The following is a 22,115-nucleotide window of genomic DNA, read 5'->3' as shown; positions in this document are numbered from 1 at the left end:
GGCCTGTGACCCCTCCTCCCTAGGACCACTCCTAACAGAACTTACTTTCAACCCCATCCCCGGGGTGTTTCAGTGCAGGCCCCTTCATGAGTATCAGAATTGAGTATCAGAATTCATTGCAGTTTGCAGCAACGGAGTGCTCACCTAACAACTCTGCTTTTCTCCCACCTGTCTCCTGGAGCACCCACCTGAATAAGGTAGCTTGATTACCACGTGCAGCCATCCCCAGACTCAGAGGGATCTTTTCTAGACCATTCACTAGATAAATGACCAGGAGGAAAGGAGGTGTTGGCTATAGAAACCATTTTGAAATTTTCTGGAAATTCAGGATTTAATCCTGACTGATTTCTAACATAATGCATCTAGCTGGTTAAATTATATAAAAATGTTTCCTCTGAAAACTTGTGTTCCTCGTATATACTTCCCTTCCAGATCCAGACAGAAGGTCTGGGGGAGAGTGGGGCATTCTTTTTTTAATATGAAGTTACGATTGCTGAATGTGACATACTGATTTTGTAACAACAACAACAAAAGAAAACCCTGGCCCCTGAGGAGACCAGGATGGGTGAAGGCATTAATAATCTTTTCCCTCTCCCTGAGGAAGAGCTTTTCATTCTGCCTGCCTCAGCTGCTGCAGGCACTTTGAATTCAAACAGGCCACTGAGCTTGTAATCACAGTGACAGCACTGGCTCAGGGACAGCAGAAGGTGGGCCTCGCTCCTGCGCTCCCCACGCCGAACATGAGCAGATGTCTTCCACACTCACAAGGCTGATCACCTCGTGTCATGCACAGAAAGAACTGTTTGGGACTGAGTGCCTTCAGGCAGTCCCTCTGAACCAAGATGCAGCTCATTTTTCAGACTGGAGCAGAGGGCCCTGTCCATTTGGGCTGCTGCAACAAAATATTGTAGACTGGTGGCTTGTAAACAATAAGAATTTATTTCTCCCAGTTCTGGAGGCTTGGAAGTCCCAGGTCAAGGAGCTGGCCGACCTCAGGGCCTGGCGAGAGGCCTGCTTCCTGGTCCACAGGCCATCTTCTCGCTGTGTCCTCACCCGGTGGACGCAGTGCAGAAGCTCCCACATCTCTTCTATAAGGCTGCTTACACCACTCCTGACCTGATTACCTCCCAGAGGCCCCACCCCCAAAGACCAGCACAGTGAGGGCTACAATTTCCACAGGACTTTTGAGGGGATGCAGATATTCTGTCTGTAACAGGCCCACAGTGCTCACCACAGTGAGAAAGCATCTGGGGCCTTGTTAACCCTGTGCTGCCTGACTCATGTTTGCCCTGCTGAGAGTGCCCTGACTCCATGAGCTTAGCTTCTGGTGGTGCCCTCTGGTATTCTCCTTCTGTGCGCACCCTGACTATCATGACATTGCTTCGGCCCTGGAAGATCTTTCAGGTCAACTTCACCTTACTGGCCAGCATTGTGCTGTGCCTAAATTGATACCTTAGACCAGATGAAGAAAGCTCATACTGAAACTTAAACTTTGATGGTTTAATGGAGTTTATTTCAACTGGGTAAGTCTGGCACCCCTCAAGAGTGCAACTGAGCTCAGTTCTTCAAGTTGGTCTCAGTGCCACAGGGGGTCCTCTGATCATTTCTACTGTGACAGCTTGGCTGAGGGGTAAACTGTGCGAGAAAAGTAAACCAAGCAGCCTGGAGACTGCTGTCTTTAAAAACACCTGCATACAGAGTCATCCTTGGCTGCCTCTAAGAACTTGGTTTTCAGGAGGGTCTCACCTGCCCCAGACTCCCGCAGATTAAGGGCTCATGTACCTGAACTGTGTGTGAGTGCGACTAACGCTAAAGCCCTGCTTTGGTTCTGGGAGGCTTAAGTACGTGCTAGGAAAGGGTGCCTATATGACCAGGCCTATATAAAAACCTCGGAGAAGGCAGTGGCACCCCACTCCAGTACTCACTCTTGCCTGGAAAATCCCATGGATGGAGGGGCCTGGTGGGCTGCAGTCCATGGGGTCACTAAGAGTCGGACACGACAGAGCGACTTCCCTTTCACTTTTCACTTTCATGCATTGGAGAAGGAAATGGCAACCCACTCCAGTGTTCTTGCCTGGAGAATCCCAGGGATGGGGAGCCTGGTGGGCTGCCGTCTATGGGGTCGCACAGAGTTGGACATGACTGAAGTGACTTAGCATAGCATAGCATATAAAAACCTTAGACATTAGGTCTCTCATGTTCCCCTAGTAATAAACATTCCGTGTGTGTTGTCACAGCTTCTTATCCTTTGTGACTGCACTGTGAAGAGGACCTTTGAAAGCTTGTGCCTGATTTCCTGTGGACTTCGCCCTGTGCCTTTTTTTTTTTTTTGCTAATTTTGTATTCTTTTTACTGTAATAAATCATAGCTATGAATACAACTATATGCCAAGTCCTATGAGTCCCCTCAGCAAATCATCTAACCTGGAAATGGTCTTGGGGGCTCCTGATACAGTTCCCTAGCATTCTCCAAAGGTAACAGATTTTTTTCAGAATGTAGTATAACTATAGATTCCGCCCCCCTCCCCCCCACAGATTCAAAAATAATTGATATATTTCAGTTCAGTGCAGTTATTGTCCTTGTCCTATTTTTTATCGATGGGATTCTCTCTAAGTCAGCTTCTGAGTCTTTTGATATGATGCTAATTTTTTAAAACAATTTTATTGGCGTTTAGTTGCTTTATGTTATGTATGTTAGTGTCTGCCGTACAATAAAGTGAATCAGCTGTACGTATACATATGTCCCCTCTTTGGGTTTCATTCCCGTTAGGTCACCACAGAGCATTGAGTAGTGTACCCTGTGCTATACAGTAGGTCCTCGTTAGCTATCTATCGTATGCTGCTGCTGCTGTCACTTCAGTCGTGTCCAACTCTGTGCGACCCCATAGACAGCAGCCCACCAGGCTCCCCCGTCCCTGGGATTCTCCAGGCAAGAACACTGGTTGCCATTTCCTTCTCCAATGCAGGGAAGTGAAAAATGAAAGTGGTTGCTCAGTCGTGTCCGACCCTCAGCGACCCCATGGACTGCAGCCTACCAGGCTTGTCTGTCCATGGGATTTTCCAGGCAAGAGTACTGGAGTGGGGTGCCATTGCCTTCTCCGATCTGTTGTATACATAGTAGTATATATATGTCAGTCCCAGTTCATCCCACCCTGACTTTGTTCATCTTTAATTGCCTTCTTGGGTTTTGGTATAATGAGATATTACAGGCTCATCTATGTATTTCCTACCTCAGAACTGTTTCCTTCTAGTAAATATTTGCTGCTAAGTCACTTCAGTCATGTCCGACTCTGTGCGACCCCATAGTCAGCAGTCCACCAGGCTCCGCCGCCCCTGGGATTCTCCAGGCAAGAACACTGGAGTGGGTTGCCATTTCCTTCTCCAAAGCAGGAAAGTGAAAAGTAAAAGTGAAGTCGCCCAGTCCTGTCTGACCCTCAGCGACCCCATGGACTGCAGCCTACCAGGCTCCTCCGTCCATGGGATTTTCCAGGCAAGAGTACTGGCGTGGGGTGCCATTGCCTTCTCCATAAATATTTAGAAATCTTAATCTGGGCATTAGGGTTGCTCCTTGCTAGTGCGTTGGTGATAGTTTCTAGGTTTTTTTTTTTTTTTTTTTTCCTGCAGTAGACAGAGCTAGGACTTTTTTACAATTTCATAGTGATGTTTCTACTTAAAATTCAGGCTATAGGATTTTTACTTAACCTTATCAATAGTATATCTGTATTTTGCTATGCCAGGTATAAAATCCCATTTCTCAACAACAACATAATTACCCATTCATTTTAATCCCTTTATACCTAAAACAATCTTGAAAGTGAAAGTGAAGTCGCTCAGTCATGTCCGACTCTTTGCGACCCCATGGACTGTAGCCTACCAGGCTTGTCTGTCCATGGGATTTTCCAGGCAAGAGTACTAGAGTGGCTTACCATTTCCTTCTCCAGGGGCTCTTCCCAACCCAGGGATCGAACACGGGTCTCCCACATTGTAGACAGACGCTTTACCGTCTGAGCCACAACCTTAGAGTAATAGTATAACCACTGCCACCAGCAATATGACTACTGAAAAGTAGAAGCTTTTTGCAGTTCTATTTTATTAGAGTATGGCTCAATAAAAGTAACAGTGTTTTGTAGTTAGTTGAAATAATTTTTTTCTTGTGTGGTTATGCCACCAGTTTTCTACACAGGGTCCTTGTTTCATTGATCTTTTTGGTTGGGGGGTGCTTTTTTGTTTAATTTTGTGTTTATAAAGTCTTTTCATGGTTCCACAGTCAAATGTGGGAGAAAGAAAAAACAAAATGTGTTCATAGCTTTCTAACTTCTCAATATCCACTCCCCTCCACCCTTCTTCCTTGGCCTTTAGAACTGTAAGAGAAAATATTGAATTGTTTTAGCCACTGAGTTTCTGATAGTTTGTTAAAGTTGCCACAGGGAACCAGTACAGATGTTGGTACCTGGAGATAGGCCACTATAACAATACCTTTACCAATGTGCAGGTGGTTTTAGAATTAGGTGATTGGTAAAGGCTGGAGCAATAATGAGGAGTTTGATAGAAAAAACCTGGATTACCTTGAACAGAGCAGAAATACTGAACATACAGGTATTAAAGGTGCTGCTGGTGAGGGCTCAGAAGGAAATAAGGAACATGTTATTGGAAATTAGAGGAAAGGAAATCTTTGTTATATAGTGACAGGAAGCTTAGCTGAATTTTGTCCAGCAGTTTTGTGGAAAGCAGAACTAACTGTAAACATTAAACTTGAATATTTAGCTGATGAGATTTCCAAGCAAAGTGTTCAAGGTATTCTTTCTGCTTATGCACAGACGGAAAAAAAGAAATGAACAAAGAAAGATAAAATAAAGAAAGAAAAGTTCAGCGACACAGGAGTCAGAACTTAATGATTTGGAATTGTTTGGCATGTCCAGGTGGAAAAGATGGTAAAAGTAGGGGCTTTTCTGTTAGGAAAGCATATTGTAGAGAGAAGGCCCAAGGGTGTGACTGGGTAACTGCTGCTGAAGAGATTAAAGATTCGACTCCTGGATCCTTTGAACCATCTCGGGAAATCAGGAGTAGAAATGGAATCTTCCAGGAGAGATCTACAGAGGAACCTCATACCTCGTAGAGTGAATCCCATGATGTACACAGGAGACTCAACATTTTTGAGGTTGTTACGTTAGTAGAAACACTGCCAGCTTGGAATAAAAGGGACAGAGAAAGGACAAAATGAAAGATGACTCTTGGATTCTCAGATTCTATAGGCAGGAAACAGGCTGGTGAGAAAGGATGATTTCATGGGCCCAGACAACAGAACTGAGGACCACAGAGGATTAGTCCCAAGCCTTGAAACCTAATGGAGGTCGCCCAGTCAGATTTTGAAATTGCTTAGGACTAATAATTCCTTCCTTCCTTCCATGTTCTCCCTTTTAGAATGGGAATGGGGATACTTAATCTGTGCCTGTCCACCATTACATTTGGGGAGCATCCTATACATATGTTTCTCTACTTTTTTTTTTTCACTTCACATTGTAGCATGGAGTTTATTCTATAACAGCTGAATGATACTCCTTGTTTGGATGTGCCAAAATGTCAGTTTCCTATTAATGACATTTGGGTTATTTTTAGTCTTTGGCTATTACAAACAATGCTGTAATTAGTAACCCTGTTCACACCTCTTTTCAGTAAATTCCTAGAAAGAGAGATTACCAAATTGATGCTTAAATGCAAAAGTAATTTTGTTATGTGAATCAAATATTTTTTGATCACTTTCCACAGTAAGAAATATATTTTACATCATGATCTAGATATGTATACATAATTAAAACAAGTATCACAGATACCCTATTATCTACAGTTTATTTCATTTTAAGAATTCAAGTTACAGTGCTCAATGACCTACTTACGAATCTTGACTCAAAGGTTAATAAAAGACATTGGCTTGATCGAGGATCTGCACACATTTTCTGAAAGAGTCATATAGTAAATATTTTAGGCCTGTGGACAACTATTCCTGGATTCCATTCTGTCTCTGCCATGGTAGCCTAAGAAGCGTAGGCCATAAAAAAATGAAGGGGCATGGCTGTGTTACAGTAAAATTTTTATTTATAAAAACAGATGGCTTTAGTTTACAGAACTCTGTTTTAGGTTAATCTAGCCAGCTCTGGATGTTGAGATGAAGTCAGCTTTCCATAAAGTACATTCATACATAGAGAAATAAAATCAGGATTTAGGAAGGAGAATGAAGAAAAACACTTGGATAGTCAACAATTGCTTATTATATTAACCTAACTATTCCTAGTCACCACTTCTGTGGTAACCTTCAAATATACAAATCCCCCTAATTATGTCTTGGGTGTAAAATATAATGGAATACTTGTTTGCCTGTGTTTTTTAGAATAAACAGATAGGAATGGAATAATATAAGGTCATTGCTCAGCTTTCCCCCAGATCTACTTCATGCACATTCTTGAAGTATGTTTAAGTACTGTCTGCCTCTCAGGGCTTCCAGGCAGTGTAATCAAAAATGATCAAAACTTTCTACTTTCCCCCCAGAGAGACCACCCTCGGTTAAGACAGAGACATAGTGTTTAAATGAAGCCATTAAGGCAGAGGGCTAAAGTGTCACATTGCTTGATTACAGGTGCCAGCTTATTTACATTTTAGCTAATTTTTGGACATAAGATACTTTAAAACCAACGAAGCTAAACTAGCTGATACTTCACTTCTGGATCATAATTATCATTATTACAATGATTATAATCTTTGACATGGTTGGAGGCAACACCACCGCAGGGACAATAAAGCATGGCCTAGTTAAGCCCAGTTTCGGCTGTGGAAGGAAAGGAGGGTAATAAAGTTAGTATTATAGAAGACCTAGTTCATACTGTTTGCAGTTGGAAAAAGATGGGGCTTACAAGTTTTGAGGATAAGGATGAGAACTGCCTGGCGCTCCTGGTACTTGACTAATATCTTCTTTCACACGTCTTTTCTTCTGTGTTCAAAATTCTTCTACAGGCATCCCCAAGCAGTTGCAAAGAGCAAAGAAAGAAAGGAACTAAATGGAATTAGCTTGATTTTATAGATGTAAAAAATAAGCAGCTTGGCAAAGTTCTTCAGAAAGGAAGGGACGGAGCTGACAATAGGGAGGCCCCAGGCTTCTGAGTTAGGGAGCGGCTTGTCATCAAAGGTTGGAAATAGCACCAAAGGACACGGAGCAGTGGCTTTTCTGCATGTCCGCCTGCCTCCCTGACCCTCCACTCCTTGGCAGCGGACCAGATAACCTCAGTCACTCACCTAATGCTACGCTTCTTCTCCCCTGTAGATTCTCTGTGGGAAAGAGATTCCTCGCTGGATCAATCGGCTTGCCTACTTCAGCTCCTGTATACCTTTTCTACAGAGTTGCCTCCCAAAGGAGTGGCTCACGCCCGCAGCCCTGCAGTCCAGTGTCAGCCAGGAGCTCCAGGACGAACTGGAGGAAGCAGAGGACGCTGCAGCCTCGGCTTCCATGGCCAGCACCACCGCGGGCTCCAGACCTGGGCGCCACACCAAACTATAAATGTCTCCAAAGTCACACATTCAGAACTGTCTGTGGCAGTTGACTATCACTAGAGAAAAGTAAAAGAATAAACGTCCTTTGGATATTTTGTATGCAAAGATGGCTCTCCCCCAAATCCCAGTTTTTCAGCTCAGGATTATATTTGTAATCAAAAACAAAACAAAACAAAGAAATCACTTGGCGCAGGAGGGAGAACTTTGTATGAAGCTGCCCTCTGTTTTTTTTACCCACTTGTAAATTTGGATTTACTTCTTCTGTTTTATACAAGCTCTGTTAAGTTATGTTTACAGTATTTTGTATCACTGTTTACAAATCTTGCATGGACTTCTGCCACCATGAAAGAAGAAAATCATGTCTTCAGAACTTAGGCAGGTAATCTTTGTACACTTCTGACCTTTGCCCGAGCTACGGCATACGTCATAGGCACAGAGGAAGGTACTTATACAGTTACCGTCACCATGACCTGCTTAAGAATTGTCTTTTAGGTTTGTCTTTGTTCTTGTTACCCTTTGGGCACCAGGATGCACAGAGGTGAAGGAGCACACACAGCCCTAAGGGCTCAGGACCTTGGTCTTCGTGAGAGGTGCCCGAGCCCAGGTGCTCTTAGCGCGCCTTCCACTCCGAGTAGCACATCTCCCAAGGTTCCCGCTGAACGGTTGCTTTCATCCCAAATATCCGTCCACCTCCACGGGGTGGTGCACTCTCGTGTCAGTCTGGCTTTGATGCCTCTGATTCTGTAAGATGTTTTTCGTTAAAGATACTCTTGCTGGTAACAAGTGTTTTTGCACATGCATTGGTTGGGGGGCTTCATTTTTATTTTAGTATATATCGATTTCCTCCCCGCACAGGATTTTGTACGTGGGGCAGGAGTATCCTTAGTGGTAGCCTTCTGAGTAGCAGTGTGAGTTGACATTCAACTGCTTTTAACTATTCAGGCTACCTTTTATACTACATCTTGAAAACTAGAGTCTAAATGAACACTTTCCAAAAAAGTGAATACTTGGATATTTTAAGCATTTTATGTTCCCTACCAGAAAGACTATGTTGAAGTTTGTTAGTTTGTTATGGGAGTAGTTTCACCTCGTAATAGAAAGCCTAGTCACATTGACCTCGTGTGGAAAACACATATTTATGTGTCTTAGACTTCGTCTTTTTCTGTTCTCCCAAATGTGTGTGTCTTACATAACCTACTCTAAGAACGAAGTTGTCACCGCAGATAGGTCCTCATTAGCAAGGAGTCTGTCTGCTCACGTCTACTCCCAGTTTGACCCTTGGATGTAAGAGCCAAGTCATTACATGTCAGATTCAATTTTTCTGCCTTAAGAATGAATGTCCTATATAAAATATTGGATGCAGTGTATAAATTATCCAAGGCAGTGACTTCAGCTTTATATATATTGTTAGTTTTAAAATCATCTACATTTATTTAAACTTCTAGATGGGATTGTTTGCTATTACTCTTTGTAAAGATACATATCTTTCAGTAAACTACATTTTTAACTTTTCCATAAGCTGATTTTGAGTCGTTTTATCAAATAAAGCACACCCTATTCATAGGGAAAATAAACCTTGGGTTTGACCTGAGGAAAATGAAGCCACTTAACCTAATCACGCTTTTGACTGTTCTGCTTCTGGAGAGGAAAGCCTTTATGAGTTATTCTCAGTTCTTTGAGAGGGGCAGAGCACTTGTTTTAGGAGATGGGCCAGAAAGGAATATATGATTGTTATGAGACGTTGACTCGGTTCAGGTCTAAAAGTGAAATTGAGAATAAAATGCAAAGACTCTGATAGTGAATCAGTTCACTCAAAGAAGAGTCCTATCCTAACCTAAAACTCGGGTTAGTGATAAATGTTTAGTGCAGTTGCTTGGGATATTTTAAAAAAATAATTTGGTGGATTCCAGTTTTCTTCTTGTCCATTCAAATATACACGATTTCAAGTCTGTGCTGCTGACACCCATGAAGGAGTGGCCATTGTTGAGGCACTTCTTGGTGAGTAGCCAGGAACCTTCTACCTTTGCTCATCCAGATTCCAGCACCTCAGCACACAAATGATTTTATTGTGATTTTGTTGTATTTGTTTTCATCTGCAGCAACTGGGGTTTAAAAATAGTGTAAAGGGTCTTAGTAAAAATAAATAATGGCCTAAAAGGCCAATTATCGTAGAATCAGCCCATAAAATTCTGGACATGAGATTGTTGGCAGTCTAATTGTACTTGAGGTTGAGAAAATAAGTGTCTTTAGAAAATCTCATTTAAGTCCGTTTGTTCACTGCAGTTCAAAATTGAGGATGAATTTAATTAACTAGCATTTAGCCACTTTCCCTTGCCCTTGAAGGAAAAGCCTCTTGTTGTCAACCTGATTTTTGTTAAGAAAAATCCTGTATAAAAAACCAGGTCATTAAGATACATGTGATACGATGGCATCAGATGTTCTCTTTGTAGCTGTAACCAAGTGATACATTTCTCATGGTGGGTTGGACAGTAATAGTGTTAAAGAGGGCCAGGAGCTGCTGGTTTCTGCTGTTTGTTCTCAGTGCCCTTTGGTTTCATTTTTTTTCTCTTTTCAACCCTAAGAAGTGGGCATCAGTTTTGGAAAGCGTGGCCTGTGGAGTGGTAGAAGGCAGTGATGCAGCAGTAAAGAGAGCCTCCACTTGATGCCTGAAATCCAGCCCACTGTTGCTCTGACCCACAGCAATAGTGCAAGTTACCTTCACCAGCATTTGTACAGAGCAGGGAATTCTGGTTTTCGCCAATTGATAGCATTGTGTGTATGAGGAGATTCAACCCTACAGACAGCTGCGGGCCTCTGTATACATGGCTTCTTTCCATCACAAAACGGGTAGAAACATTTTCACTGCTTCAGGGCTCTCATCTGTGTGTCGTCTTATGGCTCCATTTCTATAAGATAACTCTGTAATTTTGATACATGCTGTATTTTCTTTCAATGACTAAGTTTAAAAGGCTTGGGTTCTGTTCAGCAAATTGGCCATACTGCCATTGTAGCCCTTCCCTTCAGTATGGTTTAGCGTGCAGCTCAGTCATTAGACTTTCCTTGTCTACCCAGTCAATACACATCTTCACTGTTTGAAAGGTGTTACAGCAGTTGGAGAATCTTCATGAACCTGAAGATTATTTCTTGTGAATTTGAATGCAAATGTACTGTCATTCATAGTGTTTATATGAAAAAATACCAGGAATCTTCACTTTTGCTACCTTGATATAGCATTGGGCTATCGTGTTAACAACATTGAAATACATCAATTTATTAAAAAATACTTTTATAAGAAATGTTTTATAGTGCTTTCTGACCTCCAGAAGACTGCAAATGTTATATATTTGTGTGGGGGGAGGGGTCTTGGGGGGGCTGTACTATTTTTATTTAAATTTTTTATTTTTTTGTTTATACAGTTTTAAAAGCTACACTCCATTTACAGATTACAGGTGCTTCTAGACGGGTAGGGATAAGGATAGGGCGCCCCCTGAACACACCCCCCCGTCTAGAAGCACCTGGCTCTGTTCCCCACGTTGGAACAGTGCATTCTGTAGTCTCTCTTACACCCAATAGGGACGTTATTTGTTAAACCCAAGAATCACGTCTGCTCTGCAGAGACATTGTGCGCCCTTCTCCATTGTATATTCCTCTTGAATTTGCCTGTACTTTTACTCTCCTGTATTCCTGCTGAACTTCAGGTCCATGGACCAGCTCCTTAATGGTCAAAGCATAACCACACATGCTCCCAGCAGTGCCAGCCCCGACTTCTAGGGGATGGAGGCAAAGCTGGGGAGGGAGAATATGCCCTCTTGTCTCCGCCAGGAGTGCAGGGGAGACACCTGTGGGGGAATGGCCCCCACTGTCATTGAACACACTGCCCATCTAGCACCAAGCGAGCAGGAGCCTGGGTGACTGTGCTCCTAGCTTCTTGCAAACCTCTTCTTCTCTGCACCTCCAACGTAACCCTTCCCTCATCTTCATTTTGTACCTAGTCCCTCCACAAACAAAAACTTCACAAGTGGTGGCTAGGGCTCTCTGGTCAGTGGGTAAGACTGCGCTTCCACTGCAGAGGGTGCAGGTTCAGGCCCTGGCTGGGGAACTAAGATCCTGCATGCCGCATGATGCAGTCAAAAAGTAACAATGGTCAATGCCTGTTCACTCTGCTAACTAGGAATGATCTACAACTCATCTGTTCTCAAGGACAGAAACCAAAGGGGAGCTTTCCCCCAAGTCTAAATAGGTTTTTAATAGACTACCAACTCCAATCTGGTAAAGCAACTGGTCTTACCTGTAGAAAGGATGCCAAATACACTGAGGGACAGTGGTCTTTTCTCTCCCATTATCTGCTCCCGAAGTTCTCATCACCCAGGTACTGACTCTGTTCTCAGTGTGCAGAAGTCTGTGCTAATAAAGATGAATGCTCCATGCTGTGCATTGCAAGAAGTAGATTAGAGGCAGGCAGCTACTACTTCCTTATGGATTCTGAACCCAGAGAACTGCTGAGCCCTCTCAAGCTTGTCTCTTTGATAGTTTCCCCGAAAGGAAGATCCTTCCAAAGAGGATTATACTTTGTTCCTACAGTGGGAAGTGTGAAAAGTTTCTATCTTGTCAAGACCAAGGGAAAAGCTAAGGTTAAGCAAGTGTGTGTTTAATGGATCAGTCATGTCCAACTCTGCGACCCCATGGACTACAGCCAGCCAGGCTCCTCTGTCAATGGCGATTCTCCAGGAAAGCATACTGGAGCGGGTTGCCATGCCCTCTTCCAGGGGATCTTCCCAACCCAGGGATTTAACCCAGGTCTCCTGCATTGCAAGCGGATTCTTTACCAACTGAGCCACCAGGGAAGCCCAAGGTTAAGCAAGGCCTGCTCTCAGTTCCAGCTCAGAAATGCATTCATTTCCACTTTGCTGTGCAGTAGAAACTAACACAACGTTGGAAAGCAACTCCAGGAGAAAAAAAATTTTAATAAAAATAGGCCCCAAAATATGTGGCCTCAGCTAAAATATGGATTTGAATTTGCTTTTTAAAAAAATACAAATATTTGCAATTCCACCATACTGTTTATGTCAATAAATAATAACTGTGATAAAATATTTCCTTCAGGGAGTAAGAAACTAACAGGTCAACAGCAGAGAAGAATTGTTAAATACCGGAGAATAATGACCTAAAATACATTAAAGCTTGAGCTGAGCATGCTTCTTAAGTAGTTAATGTCCAATATTAAATGTTTTATTTAATTGCCCATTGCTTGATAAATATTAAGTTAATATAAAATATTAAAACCAGTGACCAGTAAGATAGAACAACATGTATTATTTAAAAATGTACTATAAATATTATAACCCGGGTTGTATGTATATGCTTTAAAAGGTTTGAGAAAAAGCTGAAAAAAAAAATGACCTTTAAAATTATGTAAATACATTATGAATATTTATTAGTATATTTTAAAATTTGAACATAGCAATAAAATTTATGATCCTACAGATCATTAAAAAAAAAATCGGGCAGTTGACCTCGGTATTGGGGGAGGTTCTTCTTCCCCTGTGTTTCTCCTTTCCTGTCACACAGAACACCCTACTGGTGACACTTCTATCACCAAACGTGTGGGGGTTTTCTCCAGACCAAGCAGTTCTCCACGACAGGGGCTGGTGGGTCTACAACTCAGTTCTGACACTATCTGCCTGGAGGTGGCATCAATCTGACAGGTTAAGGGCTCAGTCCCACTAAAGTGCCCCCCACTTCAGATGCCAGTCACTAGTCGTAGGGCCCCGGGTTACCCACAGTTTCTGTCTGGCTTGGCTACAAATCAGAGGTTCCCACAACACCCTCCTTGAGTTTGATTTGCTACAGTGACACACAGAACTCAAGAGCAACACTTCATATACCAGTTTATTAAAGGATGTGATTTAGAAAGTACAAACGAACCAGATAAAGAGAAATACAAAGTGAGGTCTGAGAGCATCCTGGGCACGGGGGAGCTTCTGTCCCTTTGGAGCCGGGGTGCGTCACCCTCTTGGTGTGTGGATGTGTTTGGCCACCTGGAAGATCTCCAAACCCCATACTATTGGGATTTTATGGAGGCTTCTTCACTTAGGGATGAGTAAGTACTAACTCCATTTTCAGCTCCTCTTACTTCTCGGGTAGGGATGACGGGAAAAGATTCCAAGCTTTTAATCATGGTTTGGGGCTTCCCAGGTGGCTCAGTGGTAAAGAATCTACCTGCCAAGGCAGGACACACAGGAGACGGGTTTGATGCCTGGGTCAGGAAGATCCCCTGGAGAAGGAAATGGCCACTCACTCCAGCATCCTTGCCTGGGAAATCCTATGGACCAAGGAGCCTGATGGGCTACAATCCGTAAGGGTCACCAAGAGTCAGACCCAACTGAGCAACTAAGCATTCATGCAGTCATGGCTTGGTCTTTCTGGAGACCAGGGGCCATAAGGTGCCCACCCAGAGTGGCCTCAACAGAACAAAAGCTGCTCCTGGTGCTCTTATCACTCAGGAGTTTACAAGGGTTCTAGGAGCTCTGTTCTTGGAATCGGGGCCAAGGACCAGCACATATTATTTCCTATTATCTCACAACTTCCAGTTCTTTGACCTACATATTCATCAGAGCTTGAAGCCAGAGTCACTCTCCATGTTACAATGGGAAAACGTCCTTACTGTTTCCAAAAGCCAATCCTTCTGTATCACTAGGTCCCTCTCATCTCTCAAGGCCTTGCCCCAACTTTATTCCTTGTCTCCTTTGAAACATCAGTTTCCTTTTCTCCACTGGATCATTCCTATCAGCATAAAACATGTTCCACGCTTTCTCAGCTAAAACCAACAATCCAAGACAAAGTCTCCCTTCACGCCCTCATCCCTAGCAGGGCAACTTTTCCCAATTTCTCTCCACAGCAAAACTTCATGCACCTTCAAGTCCCATTCACTCATAAATAATATTTTGGTTTACATACATATATATTTCAGCCTGAAAAATAATGAAATGAACACGTCCCTGTACCCACTACCCAGCTTAAAAAAATAGAACATGAGCAGGAAGCTGCATCTCCCTCCACAGTCACTTCCTTATCCCTCCACTGAGGGGATGACCACTATCCTGAACCGTGTGTTAATCATTCCTGTTTTTAACAGTTTTTCATACCCACTTATGCATCCCTAGACAGTATATTATTTGGTATTACCTATTTCAAGACTTTTATAAATGGAATCACTTTGTATATGTTCTCTTGTGATTTAAAAAAATTGTATATATTTCTTGAATTTGCACATATTTATGTGTGTAGTTATAGTTCACTTTCACTGCTGTATACCTATAACACAGTTTTATATATATTCTACTTTTAATGGACATTTGGGCTATTTACTGAAACAGCCCTAATGCTCTTGTGAATGTTGTTTAAGACATACCTTCTGCTCAGATACAAAGGTCCCTCTAGGGGTGGAAATTTGAGGTTGGAGGGAATATGCGGGAGGGTTTCCACTTATCTGGGAGAGGAACTGCAGAGTTGGAGGGAATGTGCACATTCAACTTTATTAACTTTTAGGGAAAAAAATATACTCTTCCTACTGCACTTTCATTAAATAAAATCTTATTCGGCCCTCTCTTCATCTACTAGTCAAACAGAGCTCCACAGGCTAGCTATTGTCTTATAATATCATATAATGAAATTTCAGAGCCTGGGCTTGAAAAGTATTTTTTTCATTATTCAAAGGTAAGAGCTGTGCTCAGCTCCCACACAATCCCTAGGAAGATAACACTCAACATCACAAAAGTCATTCAAAGGATCTGCTTGATTGGTTAAGAACCTTCAACAGAATGTGTCTTGCAACTCAAAGCAGCAGAGTCTAGGTAGACTTCTATGACTAGAAATTGTTGCCACATCCTGTGACAATAACCACTATGTGAAAATAACCTCCAAAGAAACCTATATTTGGTTGCTTGTCTTACTTAATTCACTGACAATTATAATGTTGTAAGTGAGATACCAGTATTCCTAAAAGTTACAGATAGTTGGAAAAAAAACTTCTCTTACGGATAGGAAGAGGATCATGGCACACTTTTCCTATAAGCATGGTGGAAAAATCGAAACCCCTGCTAGATATATTATTTAACAAATCATCTGAAAGTCCTTGTATCATCGTGTCAACACTGGGCACTAAAATTGTTTTTCAAGGTGGCCGTAATACTCTGCACTCCCACAAGCAGAAGACTTTCATTCCGCTTACTCCACACCCTTGCCAAGATTTCATGTTGACTAACTCTTCAATGTTTGCCAGTCTGGTAGGCATAAAGTGGCATCTAGCTAGGCAAATGGTGACTGCAGCCATGAAATTAAAAGACGCTTACTCCCTGGAAGGAAAGTTATGACCAACCTAGATAGCATATTCAAAAGCAGAGACGTTACTTTGCCAACAAAGGTCCGTCTAGTCAAGGCTATGGTTTTTCCTGTGGTCACATATGGATGTGAGAGTTGGACTGTGAAGAAGGCTGAGCACCGAAGAATTGATGCCTTTGAACTGTGGTGTTGGAGAAGACTCTTGAGAGTCCCTTGGACTGCAAGGAGATCCAACCAGTCCATTCTGAAGGAGATCAGCCCTGGGATTTCTTTGGAAGGAATGATGCTAAAGCTGAAACTCCAGTACTTTGGCCACCTCATGTGAAGAGTTGACTCATTGGAAAAGACTCTGATGCTGGGAGGGATTGGGGGCAGGAGGAGAAGGGGACGACAGAGGATGAGATGGCTGGATGGCATCACTGACTCGATGGACGTGAGTCTGGGTGAACTCCAGGAGTTGGTGATGAACAGGGAGGCCTGGCATGCTGCAATTCATGGGGTAGCAAAGAGTCGGACACGACTGAGCGACTAAACTGAACTGAACTGAGCTGTGCTTTTAATTTGCATTTTCCTGACTATTAATAAGATAAAAATCTATGTCTCTGGGACTTTTTTTTTCCCCTGTGACAGTTCTGTCCTATCTTTAGCCTATTTTTAAAAAAATATTTATTTTGGCTGTGCTGGGTCTTCGTTGCTGCTCGAGCTTTTCTCTAGTTGCTGCCACTCTCTAGTTGTAGTACACAACCTCCTCACTGCGGTAGCTTCTCTTGTTGCGGAGCACAGGCTCTAGGATGTTCGGGCTTCAGTGGTTGCGGCTCCTGGGCTCTCGAGAACAGGCTCAGCAGTTGTGGTGCATGGGTTCAGCTGCTCCACAGCACGTGGGATCTTCCCAGCCCAGGGAGTGAACCTGTGTCTCCCGCATTGGCCGGCAGATTCTTTACCACCGAGCCACTGTGGAAGCCCCTAGCCTATTTTTCTATTGGGTTATTTATCTTTTTCTTACTGATTTGTAGAAAATATTTACATATTCTAATTACTATCTTTGACAATTCTATGTGCTACAAATATTTTCTACCAGTTTGAGATTTGTCTTTTCACTATCTTCAGGGTAAAACAAGTTTGTTTTAAAGTATATTATTGACTACACAATAATATTCTCTGTAGTAAATATTTTTTGAATCTTAAGAAATCCATCTCTCTACCTAAATAGGAAAGATATTCTCGTATATTTTCTTCTAAATATTTTAATGTTTCCTTTTTTTAAGACTGTAATCCAACTAGAACTGATTTGGGTGTGTGTGAGTTATCTTTTTTTTTTCTGTAAAGATAACTATTTGCCCTAACACAATATGCTGACTAGGCTATCCTTTACCCACAGATCTACAAGTTCCATTTCCATTAATCAGGTTTCCATATATATGTGTGTCTGTTTCTGGGCTCTCTAGTTCCATTGGTTTACTTACTAGCTCCGCTAATGATACACTGTCTTAATTACTAACGCTCTATAATGAGCCTCAATATGTGGTAAAGCAAGTTTTCCCATCTTCTTCTGGAAGTTATTGGTTATTCTTGGCCCTTTACTCTTTCGTGTGTATTTTGGAATCAACTTCTCAAGTTACATGCTGCTGCTGCTGCTGCTGCTAAGTTGCTTCAGTCATGTCCGACTCTGTGCGACCCCATAGACGGAACCCACCAGGCTTCCCTGTCCCTGGGATTCTCCAGGCAAGAACACTGGAGTGGGTTGCCATTTCCTTCTCCAGTGCATGCAAGTGAAAAGTGAAAGGGAAATCTCTCAGTCGTGTCCGACTCTTAGCGACCCCATGGACTGCAGCCTACCAGGTTATATACCCATGTGCAAATCCTATTGGAATGCATTGAATTTATTTATCAATTTGTAAAGAATCAATATCTTTATGATATTGAGTCTTTACCTAAGAACATGATCTATCACTCCATGGATACTGGACTTTAGTGTCTCTCGATAAAGCTTTATAATTTGTTGGGGGCCAGAGTGAGGTACTCCGCCCGTGACAAAGGTCATGAGGAAGGAGGCTCGACATACGCAAAGGCGGGATCGAGCCTCAGGAGTCCCCCTGGAAATCCTCGAGCGTCTACCCCCATAACCAGAGCCTGCCTACTTTACTACTTTGTGCTCTTACCTACACCTCTGACTTTACGGGGGGCTGTCCCCCACCACCTCTTTCGGAGAAGGAGTTAACCTAGAGCTCCAGTTAATAATAATTCCTGGGTGTGATAAGAGTGTTTTAACCTACAAACTCCTCTGAAGGTTCTCTAGCCTGCCTGACAGGCTCGTCGGGCCACATGTGATTGCTCACAGCCTCCCAATCGTGAGAGGCACGAGATGCTTTAAACCTTCTAAAAACAGGTTCCTTAGAAAAGTTAGAAAACTATTAGTATAAGTATAATGGGCTAATTAGAAAATGTGTTGGTGAAGGGTTTTTCATTTGTTGAGCCAATGTTTGTTGCTAAGTCTCCATATCCCCTGCCCTTACACACATTAATGAATATATAGAATTAACCTTTGATATTAATCACGTTAGACCTTAGGCTAAGTAAATTCTTTCCTTAGCTAAAACCCACTACACCCTCACCCTGTAGGAATGTAACTTTACTTGGGTGGCGTCTGTTTTGAGAATAATCAGCCCTGGAGAAATAAGTGTCCTGATTGACTGACCGCTGTCACAAGGAGAGGGTCGTAAATTGTCAGCAGGCCCCCCTGGCCAGAAGATGATGTAACACCCCTAAGACCTCTGTATACATTTGTATGAAGCACCTGACTTTGATAAAAGTCAGGACTGCTGACCCCGCGTGACTTTTGTATAACATCTCAGTGTATAAAAACAGACTCTGGAAAATAAAGAATTGGGATCAGTTTCTCGAAATACTGGTCTCCCCATGTCGCTCTCTCTCTCACTCTGGTTGAGTCTCCATCTGGAGCGCGGAACCCACCATGCTTACTAATTATGCCTGGGCTTCTAAGATCCGACCGGGGAGGCCTCAGTGTCTCCTCTCCTTCGGGAGAACGGAAGGACGCCTGCGGCCTACGTAAGTGGTGCAAACTTCTTGTCTTGAAGTTTTATTGGTCTCCCGCGTAAACCAAGCTACTCAGCCTCTTTTCTCCACTGAATTTTCCTACTGAGCTATCCTTATTCTATTACTCTTTATATCTTTAATTAATATTTAATTAAGCTATTGTATCCTGATCCTCGCCTATGCCGTCTCTCCTTCGAATACCCTGGATCAGCCGGGGCTGGTCCCCGGCAATAATTTTCTCCATAAAGGGGTTTCTTGTATTAAATATTTTGTTAGCTATATCCCTAGGTTCCTCGTATTTTTTCCTGCCAGTGTGATATCTTTTATTTCCTAATTATATTTTCTGACTCATTTTTCACCATATGTAAAAAATAAAGTTCACTTTTTTCCATTTTTTAAAAAAATGGTAGATTTTATTTTTTAAACAGATTCGAATTTACTGAAAAACTGATCAGAACAAAGAGTTCCCATATACTCCTCCTCTCACATGCACACTTTCCCCTACTATTAATATCTTACATTAGTGCGGCACATTTGTGAACTGATAAACTGATTAATACATTATTATTAACTAAAGTCCATTTACATTAGGGTTCACTCTTGTACTATTACACAGTACTGCTGTTGTTGCTCAGTTGCCCAGTCATGTCTGACTCTTTGCAGCTCCATGGACTGCAGCACGCCAGGCCTCTCTATCCCTCAGCATCTCCCGGAGTTTGCCCAAGTTCATGTTCGTTGCATCAGTAATGCCGTCTAGCCATATCATCTGACATGCTCTTCATCTGCCCTCCATCTTTCCCAGCATAAGGGACTTTTCCAATGAGTTGTCTGTTTGCATCAGACGACCAAAATTCTGGAGTTTCAGCTTCAGCATCAGTCCTTCCAGTGAATATTCAGGGTTGATTTCCTTTTAGGATTGACTGGTTTGATCTCCTTGCTGTACACATAAATGACAAAAATCTCTTTCTTTATCCCTGTTATAATCCTTGTTCTGAAGTCTACTTTGGTATTAATATAACCACACTTTCTTATGATGAGTGTTTTTTATCTTTTCCATCCTTTTATTTTCAATCTGTGTGTCATTATGTTTAAAGTGGTTTTTTTTTTTCTTTTTTACATACAGCATATAATCGAATCTTACATTTTTATCTCAATGTGACAATTTCTTAGACAGGAGTCTTAGACATTCACAGGGAATGCAAATATCAATATAATTTCATCTAAATCTACCACTTAGCTATGTTTTAACCACTTGTCCTGTGGGTTTTTGTTTTTTGTGTTGTTTTTTTTCTGTTTGTTTGGTTTCTTTATTCCTTTTTCCTGACTTTTTTGAGGATTATATAGAATATTTTAGTAATCTACTTTGCTTTATTAGCAATCTGTCTTTGGATTTTTTTTAAGATTATTTTTCTAGGGCAGTTTTAGGCTCATATGTCTTTGCGTTTGTTTCGTTTCTAGTGATTGCTCATGATTTACAACTCACATCATTAACATATAACTATCTACATTCAAATAATAATATACCACTTCGCATATGTTGCTAGAACCTTAAAATAGGATACTTCAGTTTCTTCTCTCCCATTCTCTCTGCTAGTTTTCATACCTTTTAGATTTGCATCTGTTTTAAACCACGCAGTACTTTGCTTTTGCTTTAAAATGGTTATCTTTTAAAGAAACTGTTAAATGACATGGGGTCTTCATAACCCCATGGACTATAGCCCATCAGGCTCCTCTGTCCATGGAATTTTCCAGGCAAGAATACTGGAGTGGGTAGCCATTCCCTTCTCCAGGGGATTTTCCTAACCCATGGATCAAACCCAGGTCTCCTACATTGCAGGCGAATTCTTCACCATCTGAGCCACTCAGGGAGACATTAAATGACAAAAAATGCTTTAAAACCTATCCACATATTTACCAGTTCCAAGGTTATCTGGGTAGACCCAAGTTTTCATCTGGCATCATTTCCCTCTCACACGAAGAATTCCTTTAATGTTTCTTGTGATACCGTGGTTTTCTTTAGTTTTCAAAATCTTGAAAAATTTTAGTCATTATGTCTTCAACTACTTTTTCTGCAGTCATTCCCTTTGACTCCCCATCCTTTTTTTTCTCCTTCTGAAACTCCAGTTATACATATGTTAATGGTTTGGTACTGTCACTAGGTCAGATGCTCTGATCATTTTCCTGGTCTTTTTCTCTGTGTGCTTTTATGCAAATAGTTCTGTTACTATTTGTTGATGTTGATTGATATTTTCTTCTGCAATGCTTAATCTGGTATAAATCCCAATAAATGAAATATTCATTTAGTATATTATATTTTTTAATCTCTGGAGATATTCCACCTCTCCTCATTCTGTTCATGTTTTCCTTAAAATCCTTGAACATATTTATTTAATTATATTAAAGTCCTTATTTGCTAATTCTATCATATCTTTCATTTATGGTTGGTTTGTTTTTAAATTCTGTTTTTATTGACTGGTTTTTCTTCTGGTTATGAGTCACATTTTTCTTCTTATTGGTAAACATAATATTTTTTGATATTTCAAAAACTTTCAAGGATATTTTTGATATTTCAAAAATATTTCAAGGACTTGCCTGGTGGCTCAGATGGTAAAGTGTCTGTCTACAATGCGGGAGACCGGGGTTCAATCCCTGGGTCAGGAAGATCCCCTGGAGAAGGAAATGGCAATCCACTCCAGTACTATTGCCTGGAAAATCCCATGGACACAGGAGCCTAGTAGGCTACAGTCCATGGGGTAGCAAAGAGTCAGACACAACTGAGCGAAGGCAATCTTAAATCTTATATACTTCAATGTTACACTCCTGAGGGTCTGTATTTTAAAGGATGTTTAGGGCTTTTTTTTTTTTTTTTTCTGGCTTCCAATTAAATAGTTTGCATATTAGTTTGATATTTTCAAGGCTTGTTTGTAAGCTTTCTTGGGAGGTGCACAATAGCCCATGCTCTTGGGGTGATTCAGCCACCCTATTAAGTGTGACCCTCCAGGTCTCACTGTGGAATACCCTGGATGATTAATAAAGCCTTTCTAGTCTGACTGGGCATTCTTGTGTCTTTCCTGATCTTAGACAAAATGCTTTCAGCTTTTCACCATTAAATATGATTTTTTTATTCAGTCCCCTCAGTCACGTCCAATTCTTTGTGACCCCATGAAATGCAGTATGCCAGGC

At 41.8% G+C, this 22,115-nt stretch overlaps 1 protein-coding gene across 3 annotated transcripts in view; it reads left to right on the top strand.

The window, feature by feature from the left end:
* The window catches only part of DESI2 (desumoylating isopeptidase 2), a 45,284-nt gene extending 34,450 nt beyond the window's left edge, over window positions 1-10,834 (top strand). For 2 of the 3 annotated variants that reach the window (XM_005216811.5, XM_010813122.4), the window contains exon 5: window positions 7,312-10,834. In XM_005216811.5, the coding sequence (XP_005216868.1) occupies window positions 7,312-7,545 (234 nt within the window). In that variant the 3' untranslated portion in view covers window positions 7,546-10,834. The remainder of the gene's footprint in view (window positions 1-7,311) is intronic. The other variant, NM_001100384.2, reaches the window with a different exon arrangement.
* Window positions 10,835-22,115: the final 11,281 nt, after the last annotated feature.

This window comes from Bos taurus, chromosome 16, assembly GCF_002263795.3.
Source record: "Bos taurus isolate L1 Dominette 01449 registration number 42190680 breed Hereford chromosome 16, ARS-UCD2.0, whole genome shotgun sequence".
Classification (NCBI taxonomy): domain Eukaryota; kingdom Metazoa; phylum Chordata; class Mammalia; order Artiodactyla; family Bovidae; genus Bos; species Bos taurus.
Note: the sequence above shows the minus strand (reverse complement) of the source record. Positions and strands in the feature narration are given on the sequence as shown.